Consider the following 15,422-nt stretch of genomic DNA (forward strand, 5'->3'; position numbering starts at 1 on the left):
CTTGAGTAATATTCTAATTTTCTGAGATACTGAATTTGGGATTTTCCTTAGTTGTCAGTTATAATCAACAAAATTAAAAGAGATAAACATTTGAAATATATCAGTATGTGTGTTATGAATTAATATAATATACAAATTTCACTTTTTGAATGGAATTAGTGAAATACATCAACTTTTTTATGATATTCAAATTATATGACCAGCACCTATATATATATATATATATATATATATATATATATATATATATATATATTATACAAATGTTATGTGTGTTGAATGTGTCTTTTGATGAATGTAGTTCACATTTTTTATTGTAACTGAGATGGATGATAAATCCATTATCAAAAAGTGCAACTAAAATTGAATGATGTCATACAATAACAATCTTATCATTGTGGCTCGTCATGCCTATCTCCAGATAGATAAGCTTAATTGAGCAGACATGACAGGAAGTAAACAGCACTTTGACAGAATACCCGCCCCAATCTGAGTGAGATAATGTGATCTGTAAGGAGATACTGTACAAGATGCACAATCAATGTGCCGTAACACCTGAGGCTGTTTACCAAATAAGAGTTCATCACTTGTTCATTCTAGAACGCACTATTATAATGATTCATTCAAGTATAACGAAGCTTATAGCTGTGTGAATGTGTCTCAACGTTTACGTTTGCTGTGTGATGCCTCAACCAGGAATCTGCTCTCTATGGGTAATTTCTCAACACAGCAGGCAGCCAGCCAGCCGCGGGTCAAAGTTCATCCACAAAATACACAAGTTTGAGCCATATGATCCAATCACAAACATCCAGCACAGAAGTCAAGGATGTTTAAGCAATAAAACATTCCTGCTGATCTAGAGACAAATTCCCCAAATTCCTGTTCATGAGATGCTTGCTCCCACCGCTAATAGTTTGGCTCCCAAAGCTACATTTTATAAAGCCTCATCTGACTGTGTCGCTGTGATCTCACTGATGTCAGGCAATATATCTGATTGTGTAACACAATTAGTGGGATGTGACAACCCACTGAGCAGCATTGCAACTATAAAGTAAACAGTGAACATAAAAAATGGCCTACAGCGCAGATGATCATTTTAAACATAATGCAAGCTATCATAAAAGAACATGCTATTGCTGTCATTTGTTTTGAGCTTATTCTAAAGCGATGATAACTGACCATGCATTACAAATGCAACTAAATTGTCATTACATGTGTGAGATTTTTTCAAGACAGCAGTATAGGGTGTATTTAACACCTATGGTCATCTATTCACCCCGGGTTATAGTGGCCTGCTGTGCTCAGCAAATTGACACATATCAAGGAGCCAGCTTGTCATAGCGCCATGAGCACATTTCAGGCATTCAGACAGGACAATGGGTGTCAGTGCTGACAGTGTGCCAGACAACAGGAACATCGCCTCTGGTTGCTAAGCAATGGAGCAGCCATAGGAGTACTGGGAATCCTGATGATGAGGTCATCAATAAAACATGAGGAAAAAACAAGCAGTGCAGTCAGTTTGAAAAATTATGCCCTGTGCTTGATAAATAAATGGAATTTCCTGGAGTTATTATTTGTGTTCCAGTATGCAATCACTGGTAAGATACTACATTTTCAGTGGTTTAGCGGAACTGCTTCCATTGTCCATGCAGGTTTATCTCTCTTCCTCAGCAGCAAGACTTCCGCAGTGATTGTGCATCAGGAATTATTTAAAATCTTAATTTCATTTTGCATGCCTTGCATGAGAAATGACATATTTCTTACTGTAAGTATTCTACACTTTAAGTCCTAACATTCAATAAAAGCATTTGTGTACACATCCAACATCAATGCACTCACATGAGCACCAACAAACTCCTCTAAACATGCATGTTCACGTGAAACCATCTGCTAAATCCATTGATCTAAAGTTATTAAGTACACAATCAATGTTTTCCTAATGTGGCCTTTTCACCGAGGGCAGTGCTGCTGATTGACTCACCATTGTGACTAAAACAAAGACTATTTTGGAAGGACTGTGTTCAAACTAGCACAGATAATTATATGATGTACAAATTAAGCAATCATGTTTTGTAATGAGACATCACATCAAGGCACTTTTCTACACTCCATCTAATTAAAACATAATATTGTTGTCTGTATGTCTTAAGGAATAAAACTCTTGAATAAAAAATTATAAGTTCTAATGCAACTCAGCATTGTGTGCATATAATTAAAATGATTAGTTGTTAAGTGATTAAAGGTTTGTAATTTAAAGAGTAACTGGCATATTTGTTTCTCTGTTCTTCTATGCAAGTGTCCTGCGTGAGGCTTTGTGTTTGAAAGACCACACCCTGCTGTATTATTGAGCATGGCCTATATGAATATGCATGATGTGGGTGTGGTCTGGAGGACAGGGACGGCCCAGTAGTGAGCAGACACATGGAGGCCAGCTGAAATGGCTGTACTCTTCACAGGAAGCAGTATTCTCTCAACCCATCCGCTGTACAGGAGCTGAGTAACACCCTGCCCAAAGCAATCCCAGAAAAACACAGGGTTTGCTTTACAAGACACTAACTATAGCCCCAGTGAAAGCCAAGAGAAATGCTGCAGATAACTTTAAAAAAGTATTGAGGCCTTATTGAAGCTTTAAGTAAAAACACATTTAAATCTCTTTTTTTTTACATCAAAGACCGTAACAGATGGATAGAATGGTAGGTGAAATGATATACTGAGTTGTAGAATTATATATAGAAGAATGGAATGAATAACAAAATAATAGAACTATCAACAGAACAATAGAACAAAAAACAGAACAACAGAATGAAAGATAGACCAATAAAATGATAGAGATGACAGACAAAATGATATGAACTGAAATGCTGATACTGTGACAACAATATTTGTATTATTGTAGTGTATGATTGTAAATTCAATATTGTGAATTTGAACCTTTAATCATTACAAGCTAAAACATTTGTTTTGACTGTGATATACGGACTGAAAACTCTACAGAGAATACCTGGAGGAGTATGACATTTTAAAATGGAAAATGTGTAAGAACATTGTACTGAACGATAGAAAAATATAACGAATGAAAGAGCAATAGAACAAATATAGAACGAATGACAGAATGATAATATAACAATGACAATATATCAAATGACAGAACTATTGGTAACCAGAACTAAAGAATGATAGATTGATAAACAATAGACAGATAGCATAATATAACGAATAGATCGGCATACAGACAGATAGAAAAGAATGTTAGAATGAACAAACAAATGAACAATAAATATAGAATGAATGTTAGACAGGTTGGTAGATAGAAGAATAGTTGGATAGACAGATAGTCATGACTCTGTTGTTCTTCTGGAGGAGCCTGAGCTCAACTTTCACCCCAGACAGTCACAGAGCAGTGTGTCCGTCTCTCTACGCCTCACTGAACTCTACTCACACACACCCTCCTGATCTCTGCTGACCCCTGTTTCACTATGGATGCCACAGTACGCTTGTAAAAGAATGCACATTAAATCCAGAATTAAAAAACTGAACGTTTAATCTATTACTTAAATACTCAAATACTAAACTAGGCAAATGGCAATGAGTCTGAATTGATGTAAATGTGGACCAGAATAGTAAGAGATAAATCAATTTGTGCTGTAGCTGTCTGTTCAGAATGACACACACAGATCACTATTATGCATGCAAATTCTTGGAAGCCTTCCTGCAACAAAATGGTCCACTTGTTCTGTCAATATGTTACAAAGAATCAAATTTTCTTCTAAATTTGACATATAAACAGGATTAAAGATAGATTAAACATATATATATATCACATTCATACATTCTGAAGTACCAGGACAAAGCACACTGGCCACATGTTGACACATCTGATAAATATATTCTGACCTGCATTCTCATTGTGCTATGAGAGCAGGATGTCCGCCAGACACAAATCTTTAACAGAGGACCATACTGATTAAACACACTAGCTAAACTTGGCTCCCTTGTGGACATTCCTGCTATTCATCTCAAAGGTCTTTCTCTAGTGGTGCAAACCATGTACCTGCACAACCTCATACAATTAAGACCTTTAAGTTTCCGTATCTCTCTCAGACAGATGGGCAGTCCAATTCATTAAGAATAGAATGCCAAAAGCAATGACACAATCTTGTTTAGTCATAAATAAAGATGGAGTTTGGATGTTAAAGATCTTAAAGAGGTAGTTCACCCAAAAATTAAGGTTTTGGATGAACCATGTCTTAAAATACAGGCAAAATATGGCTTTAAATATGTGTCCTAAATGTGTTTTCAGCCAAGAGTCTTTCTTACCTCTCCATAGTCTGTGGTGAGGATGAGTGTCCTGTCATCACAGCAGCTGATGGTGGAGGGCAGAAGCTGCTCCTTATCCCGCACCCACACACGGGCTCCCTAAAAGACAGACAAACAGACCGTATGAGACACGAACAGCCAGAGAAGGCACAAGCATTAAAAATCTGGCTTAAAACAGACAGACATTTCCTTCCTATTTGGCTGGTACAGAAATTAAATATGTAGAATATTTAGCAGGCAACATTATGTGCCTCTAAAAAGAGCTTAGGATAGGAAAAAGATGATACAGAGAGAATATATGTGAGCAATTTCAATTGATCCAATAGCAATCAGCAATCTCAACCACAGCCCAACATGGTCTTTCCTTCATCATAATAAATGCACCACAAGCATTCCGTCTTGCTACGCTTTCATTTCATATACATAAAGTGGTGCATTTGACTGGGAAAAAGCTCCCACCCAATGGGTTTAAATGCACACTGTTGGCACATGGGCAACACAGAACCCTATTCATGCCAACAGCATATGCTGCAAACCAAAGTAAGGCCCTTTGGTATCATCAAACCCTGTACTTGTCTCTGTGTAAAAAGAAATGGTTATTTCTTATTTCAGAGTTATGAAGGGGCCTTTGCTTGTGCATTTGTCGCCATAATAGTGTTTTGAGTGGATACCAAGGCATTGCTAAGTGGTTTTTAGGGTGTCCTGGGTGGTTGCTTACTAGCTCCAAATCAATAAAGTCCAAAGACCCAAGTCGGATCACTCTGAAATGTAATGGCAACTATGTATTTAAAGTTTGGCACTTGTTCAAAATCTCTGATGATGAAAACAGCTGCAATGAAAGACTGGTCTAGCTATGCTTTTGTCTAATTGTGTGGCATCCTTTAAACAAAGCCGCCAACTTCCATGTTTTCAATCGGAAGGCCAAGAATGCAGAAAATGTAGATGTAAAAACAGGAAAACACAAGACTGGCAGCTAAGACCACTAGTCATTTCCTTTTTTTGTGAACCCTTAACACTGACTTAAGGGCTGTTCACACCAAGGACGATAACTTTAACGTTAACTATAACTGTAAAGTTTTAAAAAATGTTTTAATTCTAGAGGAATAGAGCCATTAATACCACAACTATAATAATTATAATAAAGCAGGGGAGTGATGTTGTTGGAATCACTTTCAGAACAATTTTTTGATTATCGATAAAAACATTGACAGCCATCCAGCATCCATCAGACTTTAAATAGCTCAAACATTTAAAGCAGCAGATGATAGAACTGCAGTGCATTCTTAAAATAAACATAATAAAACTATAGTTAGCATTATATATGAAGTTATAGCTCTGGTTGTGAATGGGTTTTTGGTGTGTATGGTGTGCCAGGTTCTGATGGCCCTCACGCTTACACTGACAGGCATTAATCTTCACAGCACAGCCATTCAGACGGCCAATGGAGTGTTGAGAGAGTAGTTTGTCCAACAGCACATGAGAACCAAAGGAAACCAGGAAACCCAAGCCCCAAGGTCAGAGCTCAGAGATATCAATCCTCATTAACTATTGATAATGACCTTACATGTGCAACAGCAGTGGGTCCCATTGGCAGCATGTGCAGGCACACACATCCACTCTTTCCAAAACAATGAAAAATGAAGATGATCATAGACACATGATCCACTGGAAAGGAGACGTGGATTATAATGAGTCCAGACACATTCAAGGTTTCAAGTAAAGGCATTCATTAAAGGGACAGTTCATCCATGAATGAAAAATCGGTTATCATTTACTCACAATCACGATGTTTGAGTATTCTAACCCATTTGACTTACTTTCTTCTGTTAAATGCAAAAGGGGAAACTTATAAGAATGTTAATGCTGCTTTTTTCCAAAAGTGATCAAAGGCTGTCAAGCTCCAAAATAAGAAAAAAGACACCATTGAAGTAACATAAAAGTGGTAAATGGTGCTTAGATTTCAGTTTGTTCATTACAAGGCTATCACATGAAATTGTAGGACTTGGAATATAGTGTACAAATTGTATGCACTTATCTATATTGTATTGACATTTTTGGATCTCGATAACACCTTGTCACCATTTACTTTAGTGGAGCCTTTTCACAGACTGTGGTGCTGCATTTCCAAAGTCCACAGTTATTAACATTTTTTGTTTTTTTAAGAAAATTTATAATGACTACCTCCATAAGTTAATGTGTGCCACTGACCGGCATTTACTGCCCAAACACAATCAGCTCCAGACAACAAAATACCTTTACTTAAAGGAATACATTTAATGCCACCAAAGGGCATCATTTTATTGAGCTGAAATCAAGGATAAGATGAGAGAGATCAGCCAGGTCTGTGACTGGGATGAGAGGAAAATGATTTAAGCACAGGGCTCAGAAAAGCCATTTCACGTGACATGACCGAACTGAATTAAATCTGAAGCAGGGTTTATGGATTAAAGATCAGATGCCATTGCTTAGACTCTTAGTGCATGAAACCAACAACCAAAAACAACAACAAAAAAAAAAAAACATATGACAGTTGCAAATTAAGGTTAATCACAAAAATCTTCCATGATGGATAATAATTCAGAGGTATATACCATTAATAAATGGGTATTGTGGTTTGGTCACTTTAATGATTTCTAACGTAAATAATAAAATGCTGGCATGGACAGAACTAATGATGCAGATAACTGTGGTTCAGCCTGCTGAAATCTAGCATTATGGGATAGAAGAACAAGGATTAGCTTTCATTAAATATTCAAGTATCATTCTGATGTTTCCCTAAGGAATGCTCAAATAATTCATGTTAGGCATTTTGAAAGAAAAAAAAAAATGGACAAAACAATTACACATGACCATGTAACTTGTCCATATCGTCAAAAATAATATCTTCAATTGGGTTGCTTTTTGAGAGGTATGCAACTTTTCACAGCAATCAGACAGACTGATTTTGTCCATGGATGATAAAATCAGTTAAAATTTTTACATATCTCCAGATGTATCTAGGGAGAAGATTATCATAAAAACTCTTTGACTTGGGATAGTAAACAACCACCAAACAAGCACACTAGCAGTTGATCTTTCTAGTCTACAGAGAAAAATACAGCCAAATAACAGATGTTCTCTAATCAAGGACACAAAACATGTGACTTTTCCCCGCATGACCCCATATAAAGGCAGAATGGACAGATATAAATTACACTTGTAGCATCTGGCCAAGTAAAGCCATTGGGCTCAACAAACATCTTTTTCCCAAAACATTTCTTTTTACTGCATTACCATGTGATCTTATTTTAAATCATGCTGAAACAGCAACAATGGGTTCTTCCTTGAGGTCCTGTATTTCATATTTATTTTGAGAGAACTCAAAGAAGGAGATAAACAACTCTGAAAGTCTTATAATGTCCCCACTATAATGACAACGTTTAAGACCAGACATGTTTCCACTGGCACTGCTGGAAACCGCCACATGATGTCATCGATTATGTGGTGAGGTTAACAGATTTTCCAGAAGCGATCTCCATGAAGCGTGCCTCTGAAAGGACAGCAGTGTAAACCTGCTTTGTGCATGGGGCGTATTGTATAGGCAACAGATGGTCACTGACACACAAACCTTCCGCCTCCTTCCATTCGCTCCTCCACTTCCATCATTTCATCCCTTCCTTCCCCCACCTTTCCATCACATCAGCCGTCTCAAAACAGAATGGTCATGCTCGGGTCCCAGAGGGCAGGTGAGCAGAAATCCCTCAACAAAGGCCAGCTGAGCAACTATGAAGCATGGTTTTGTCTGTCAAACAGCAGCACACGTGCAAACAAAATAACTCCTTCATATTATATTGTATATTAGAGTAAGAGACATTAATCCGGTCCTTTCAGCAGAAATGCCAGTGGATCGATAGCAACATTCTTCTCTGCTATACATATCTTTGATTTCATTATGACCAATTCATCCATGCATGGGTATAATTTTTTTTTTTTATGTTTAGATCTTCATTCATTTTTAATCAGAATGTCATAACTCATCTTCCAGTGAAAATCTTAAAGCCACCTCTTTCTTACAATTAACTGCAAGCTCACATTCAGATCTGCCTTTATGAACAACCAGTGGACAGAACCAAGACGCCACCTTACACTTTTACATTTTCAGAAGTACATCACAATATGGACGGAATAACCTGTCACTACTTGAATTACAGTATGACTAATCTAGTTTTGTTAAAACAAATAAATACAAAAAAATGTGAAATTAAAAAGATCTTAATTCTTAACAGTAACTGTTCACTGTTAACACAGAAGAGTAAAATGGTCCCTTGCCCTTTAAAACATAAAACACGATTTAAAACGCTCCGTCAGTCTGAACCCTCACAAACGGCTACTATTACCTCTGTGTGTTTAACAATGCCAAATTTGGAGGAGATTTGCTAATTAATGAGCCTGAAACATTAATGAGACACAGTGCAAGGTGGCGTGTCTCTTTATCCTTGTGGCAGGAAGCCCGAGACCAAGAGTATCGAGTGATCCAATCAAGTCAACAAAAGAAAACTAATCAACATCCACCAAATTAGATGTTATTTGGCAATTAGTCCTAAACAATTTTTTTTTTTCACTCACACTATTACTAATCCTGGGATGATGGATTATGCATGAGACAAAAAACAGAGGGACAGGGAATTTATTAGACATTTTGTTTAAGACAGCTTGTTACAGAAGAACTCCTGTGGACTTCCCAAATATCATAAAGATGCTTTTAGAAAGCAACACTACATTTTAAAGAGATTTCTGATTGAGATCTCAAATAGTGACACTGATTCAGATTATCATAACAATACTGACCCTCCGCTGACCTCTGGCTCTCCTTCAGTGCAGCTGTCCAGATGTGAAGAGCTCTTCATATTACTGAGGGCCTGAGCTCTACCAAAGAGTAAACCGTCTGATGAAACTCAGTACTGACTGACTTTAGACTGCACAGTAACAAACACACATACATACACATACCTTTTAGCAAGTCTTGGTTTAATCTGTGAATTGCATGCATCTTTCTTGTAAATATCTTAAGACAATAACAGAGCAAAGAAAACAACCGTGCAAAAAATGGTTTGAACTCATTCCAGCAAACCTTTTTCTCCATCATTAGTACTTCTACTGGTCCAACTGCTCATTTACTGTGCTATAGGACAGATGACAGTTCAAAGCTATCATAAAACTGCACTTTCATATATAAAATCAGTCAATGGAAAGTTTTAGTTAAGTTGCAGAAACATGGATCAGGGATTTGATCTACAGGATAGCAGAGTAGATTAAAGAATAGTAGAGAAGGAAATGGAGAGAAATTGGCCAAGAAATGAGCAAAATTGGTTGGTATCTGATTAGATGGACGGAAATTACAGCTGAATTTACAGGCTCAAGTTAAATGTTTACCAGATCTACATATGTCATTTAAACAGTGTTGACCAGGGCTGGTTTAAGACAGTCAACAACTGACTAGCTTGTTGTTGCTTTAGCTTTCAAATTGTAAGTGACTGAAATTTGGTGAATTTAGAGTTACTATTATTTCTGCAACAAATTCACTTGTTCAAATGATAAGCATACACTACCATTAAAAGCCAGTTAGATCTCATGGTCACCAAGACTGTATTTATTTTTCAGCAGCCATTACAACTCTAGTCTTCAGGGTCACATGATCCTTCAGACGTCATTCTAATATGCAGATTTGCTGCTTAAGAAACATTTCTTATTATCAAAGTCAAAATCAATTTTATTGTAATTTTTAGCACATTGCATGGCAATGACTAGAAGCGAAACATAGTTCCTTCATTATTGTTAAAAAAAAACAGTTGTGTTGATTGACACTGCCTCTGCTTTTTTTCTGAATAACTTGATAGAGAGTTCGAAAGAACTTCATTTATTTGAAATGGAAATCTACTGCAACATAAGTATAACATATATTTATAAACATAACATAAATGTCTCTACTGGCTTCATTGGCTTTCTAAGATTATGATTATTAATTAAGTTAATGCAACATAAAAAAAAAAATACTTTTTTGCACATCTAACCACTTGCTCAGTAATCCAACTCTGGATTACTTTAAAATACATGACAAAAGCAACTGAACCACACAAAAGATTAATGCAAGCCCAATCTAGTGCAAGAGGGGAACTGTACCTTAGGATGCCTACTGTATGTCACATGCTACCGCGGCCACCAAGTGAAACCAAGACAGCTTTCCCTACCTTGTGTTAACCTCAACCTCCCCAGACCTGCATTACATCATGCAAGCCAATGAGAGCTTTGCCTCACCTCGAATCAAGGTCCTCACTGAAATGATGTTTAGAGAGCCCTTATGTCATGCTCAAGCAATACGAGTACAACATGAAGAATTTAGAACATGTAAATTCACAACTGAATTGACAGTAGAGAGCGAATCAGAGAAGGAGAAGTGTTTTGTAAAAGATCAGATAAACAGCCTTGACACTTCGTCACCAGGCTGACAGCAGTATGAATAAATGATGGAAGCTGAAGCTGTTTAGAAATTAGCTAATAGAGAGATCCTGGTCCCAGGGGAAGGACACTTCCCAGACTTCCCCCAGACCAGACAATGGACAGAAAGAGTGCTATTAGCATTGAGAGATGGTGACACTTAATGGTATTAACCTTACAACTGAGATGTTTGACTGATTTGCATAAAGCATTGTCTGGAGTCGGTGATTAAGTGTCATGACAGGTGGTATTTTATTCTAAATAAATGACACTTGAAAATGAAAGAGGAAAAAAGGGAATATGTAATGTTTGGTGCTGCAGCTACCACAATTTTGAAAAGAGCACTGATTGGACATGAAATGACATGAAATTTGATTTCAAAACACCTATGAAAGTAGACTGGGCCATTTCTGGGGTATTTGTTTCCTGTTAAAACTTTAAAAAACTAGTTCCTTTTTTGTGTGTACGCTATTCGTAAAGCAAGAGCGCGAGTATAAACAAAATTATAGTATAAATTAGATTACTTTACCTGATAGGCGCGATGATGTTTAATGTCCCCAACAAGCTTTGGAGTCCAATTTAGGCACTTAGCAACTGCCTTTTTTCAAGACAAGTAAATGATAATGTAAATGGTTGGTTGCCATTTTAATGCCATATCAGCTTTTTTTAAATGTTGAGTAATATGTTGAAATGGTATAAAAGAGTAATTTAAAAACGTATAGGTTTTTTGAAAGTTCTCAAGACATCATGAGGGAATATTGACAGGGTATTACTATATTGTTGTAGAATAAAACCTAAAAATATTTCGTATTAACCACAGACCTTATTTCAGGCATTTAACTAAAACACCATTCCAAAAAACGATCTGACTTCAGGACAATGGAACCGGAAATGCTAAAAATGGCCTACAAGAAGCCATCATCCCTGCAGAACTCTTAAGTGCAGACACAACACAAGGATGAAACTTCCTAGTGTACAAGTGTTGAATGCCCGTGTTCGATCATGCTATCAAATGGAGAAAATAAGTACAATTTGGGCTTAAGTGGTAAAGACTGGATGCTGGAAGTTGGACAAATTATGTCCAAACACATCCTTTACCCCCTTAAGCAAAGCCAAATATTATACTAAAGCCAAGTGTATTCAAATGAACAACAATCTCAAAAGGAAGCATAGTATTTTCTAAACAACTGTAGCTCTATGTACAGAATCACACCACAAATATTGAGCACATATGAGTGATAGTGCCACACAGGTCGTGCTACCCACAGAGAACATAATGAGAAGTGTATTTCTCTGATGGAGGAGTTGGTTGGGGCTCCAAAGCCTCAAGTTATATGCTTGGCCACATCCAGTAAGCAAACAGCTAGCTTGCTGATCATCTAATGATGACTAAAACCAGTTTAAACACCATTTACAGACACGTATAAATAAATTAATTACAGTTATTTCAACATGGTAGGTTTCAAAAAACCCATTGAACCCATTTTTTAACCTATGACTGTATTCCACAACATGTCACAGATGTCTCTCAGTGAGGTCTTAATCACAGGGCAAAACTTGTGCTAAAATAGGAAACTTGCCATCTGTGCTGGATAAACAATTACATGTTTGTTTGTTTTTTTTCTCTAGATGCTCTTGGTAAGTGTAGGATTATGTAAATTTCCTTCTATTAAATTGGTATTCACCTAAAAATACAAATTCTTTCACTAATTACTTAGTAATAAGACTTTTATTCTTAAGGATAAAAATGTAGAGATTTCTTTCCTTAAAAACATTTACACTTTTTTAAAATGTTCATTAAACATTGTGAAAGTAATCCACATGAACTGAGTTTAACGCAATCACTTTATATGACGGACATATTTATTTTAGGCTATATAATTTTTTATTTATAAACACTGATAAATGCATATATACATAGAGGGTTTCAAATATGGTCAAGAGAAGCTCAAAAGTGCTTGCTTGATGCATGAGAATCAGTGAAGTTTGTTTTTGCGTAGCATGTATGCATTGTGTGTACACATTTCATTAACTGCAAAAAATACCACAGAAGATAGATAAGTCCTGTATATACCAGCAACATTAATTTCTCATAATATTCCAACTGTATTGATGGTCACAGCCGGTTTGACATTAAACAAGCTTAAACTGAAGGATGATATTACATGTCAGCTTTGCAACTACTTAATCTTCTTACAGATAAAAGCCTAAAACATTTAGAAAATATTTATTAAAAAAAGAAATATCAAAAAGAGATTAGTACAATATCAAAGCAAACACTGTCAAATATTAGATCAAATATTTAAGTACCAATTTAAAATAAATGTCCTGCACCATTAACCATACCCTGCACCTCTTATGTGTTTTTTTTTTTTTTGGGGGGGGGGGGGGGGGGGCTACTCTGGAAGAGACAGTGAAAATGAGGCCTTCCATGGCCCCAGTGAATTTTTTCAGGGGTCTAATCAGGGGACCATCCTTGTGAACAGATTATAGCACAAGAACTGAGTTTTTAAAGCCTGTCTGCTCTCAGTGCCCCGAGCTACATAAATAATGCTGCACCATCATCAGAAGGACAGGAAGGATGGGGTGGTACATTTATTATGAAAAGGTGGGTTTTCCTGACTAATTTATTGGCCCAGAGTGGGTGATAATTGTACCGATGCTCTATTATGCCAAAACATTTAAACATTCATGAATCTTTCTCACTGGAAAACTGTTTTTCAAGTCACTGAGCTTCCTCTATAAGGGTTTTAGCAGATCATTGTTTTTTCATGAACTCTTACAGGTCTAAAGCAGCAGAAAGTGATCTCATGCTGCTATAGAGGTCAAAAAAAAAAAAAAATCTGTTAAATGTAGCCCGCTATCACAGGTCCTGTTCTTTAGGAAAAAAATTTAAGCAGAGAAAACAAATGACAGTCTACAATCAGTTTCACTAAAAAGAAATTAACCCTGTATGATTACAGTTTGGAATTAGCACAATTACTATTTTCATAGGAAGGTGAGTAGAATCTGAATCTGAAGCCCTCCGGCCTATGCAACACGTATTGTAACTACAGAAAAGATGAAAAACACAAACCAACCCAAACATTATCCACCAAAAAAGTCTCTCAACCACTAGCGAACCTTTAATAGTCCTCGAGCTGCCTGAATGGTATATTGGCAAAAACTGGCAGCTCCTTACACATAATTTACCCATTAAGCAAAACAAAAGCCTTTTCAATATGCTCAATTTGGTGTTGATGGCGAGGAAGCACAGCCGCTGTACCTCAGCAGGGGGCAGGAGCAGCGGCAGATGGAGATACAACTGACTGCAGAGGTACAGTATTAAGAAATGAAGGGGGAAGGGGTCCAGTGCACACACCATCCTCCAAGGAGTGGACAGGGGAAGAGCTATTTACACAGACCGCACCCTTTAAAAGACACTGCAAAGTGTTGCTAAAGAGAATTGCCATTAATGCCTTTGATAGTGCAGCTAAAACAGCAATGTCTGGGTCAAAAATTACTCCAAAATGAGCTCTTTGAAAAAAGAATGCTATAGAAAATAGTGATTATATAATGTACCAAACAATGAATTACCTCTCTCTCTCAAAAAAAAAAAAAAAACATTGGGTCTAACAGTCTGATCGCAACAAAAGGAACAACACTTATTATATTCAGTACCTCAAAATGTATGTCTTAAACAAATACACTGCAATACAGCACACCAAACGGGATGTGTTCTTACTGAGTCATGCTTAAGACTTCTTGAGCCATGGACATTGTGGTTTACTGTACAATGTTTCCAAAAGGGCTCCAAAACCACCATACTGTGAACATCTGAGAGTCTTTTTCTAGCCTTTTTTGAAAGAATGGCACATGCAAGCTTAGGCAGTTAAGGGGGGGGGGGGGGTGAAATGCTCGTTTTCACTCAATATCCTGTTAATCTTGAGAACCTATAGAGTAGTACTGCATCCTTCATAACTCCAAAAAGTCTTTAGTTTTATTATATTCATAAGAGAAAGATAGTCTGTACCGATTTTTCCCGGAAAAACACGACCGACTGGAGGCGTGACGTGTGGGCGGAGCTAAAGAATCACGAGCGCGAGTAGGCTTTTGCGTTGAGAGCTTTTGGAAGCTGTGACATTACCGTGAGGGAAAAACCAACCAAAACAAACCATGGCTAACAGTCAGATTCAGCGTATATTTATGATCCAGAATCAGATCCCGAGGCTGAAACTGAATGAGAGCAGCAGCAGCAGCAACGACTCGCTCCGAGCGGGGCTCGAACCCGGGTCTCCGATGGGAGGTGGACGCACTAACAAGGAGGCAGAGACATTTTAAGCTATTTTACTCACCGCCTGCGGTTCCAACACACGATCGTGACCCTTTTTCGTTGGGATTGCATCATCCTTAAGAAATAAACGATACGCAAATCCATTGTCAAACTGGGCCTTGTTTGTAAAACAAGCATCTTCGAAATGCAGGGAACAAACACTTGCACAACTCCGTTGATGCTCTGTAAAAACTCCATCCACTGGTCCCTTAATGCTGTTTTTTCTTTGGTAATCTGTGCAGGGTTGTCTTGCCCTGGCAACCAAAAACACACTCCTTTTGTGACATTTCGTGACGCTGTCGCTGTGATCAGTGATTGT

General features: G+C 37.3%; 1 protein-coding gene across 1 annotated transcript in view; it reads right to left on the reverse strand.

Moving 5' to 3' along the window:
• The window catches only part of LOC113053603 (unconventional myosin-X), a 66,906-nt gene that overhangs the window by 47,583 nt on the left and 3,901 nt on the right, over positions 1-15,422 (reverse strand). Inside the window, exon 2 of the mRNA XM_026218748.1 lies at positions 4,318-4,416. Within this exon, the coding sequence (XP_026074533.1) occupies positions 4,318-4,416 (99 nt within the window). The remainder of the gene's footprint in view (positions 1-4,317; positions 4,417-15,422) is intronic.

This window comes from Carassius auratus, chromosome 34 (assembly GCF_003368295.1).
Source record: "Carassius auratus strain Wakin chromosome 34, ASM336829v1, whole genome shotgun sequence".
In the NCBI taxonomy this organism is placed as follows: Eukaryota; Metazoa; Chordata; class Actinopteri; order Cypriniformes; family Cyprinidae; genus Carassius; species Carassius auratus.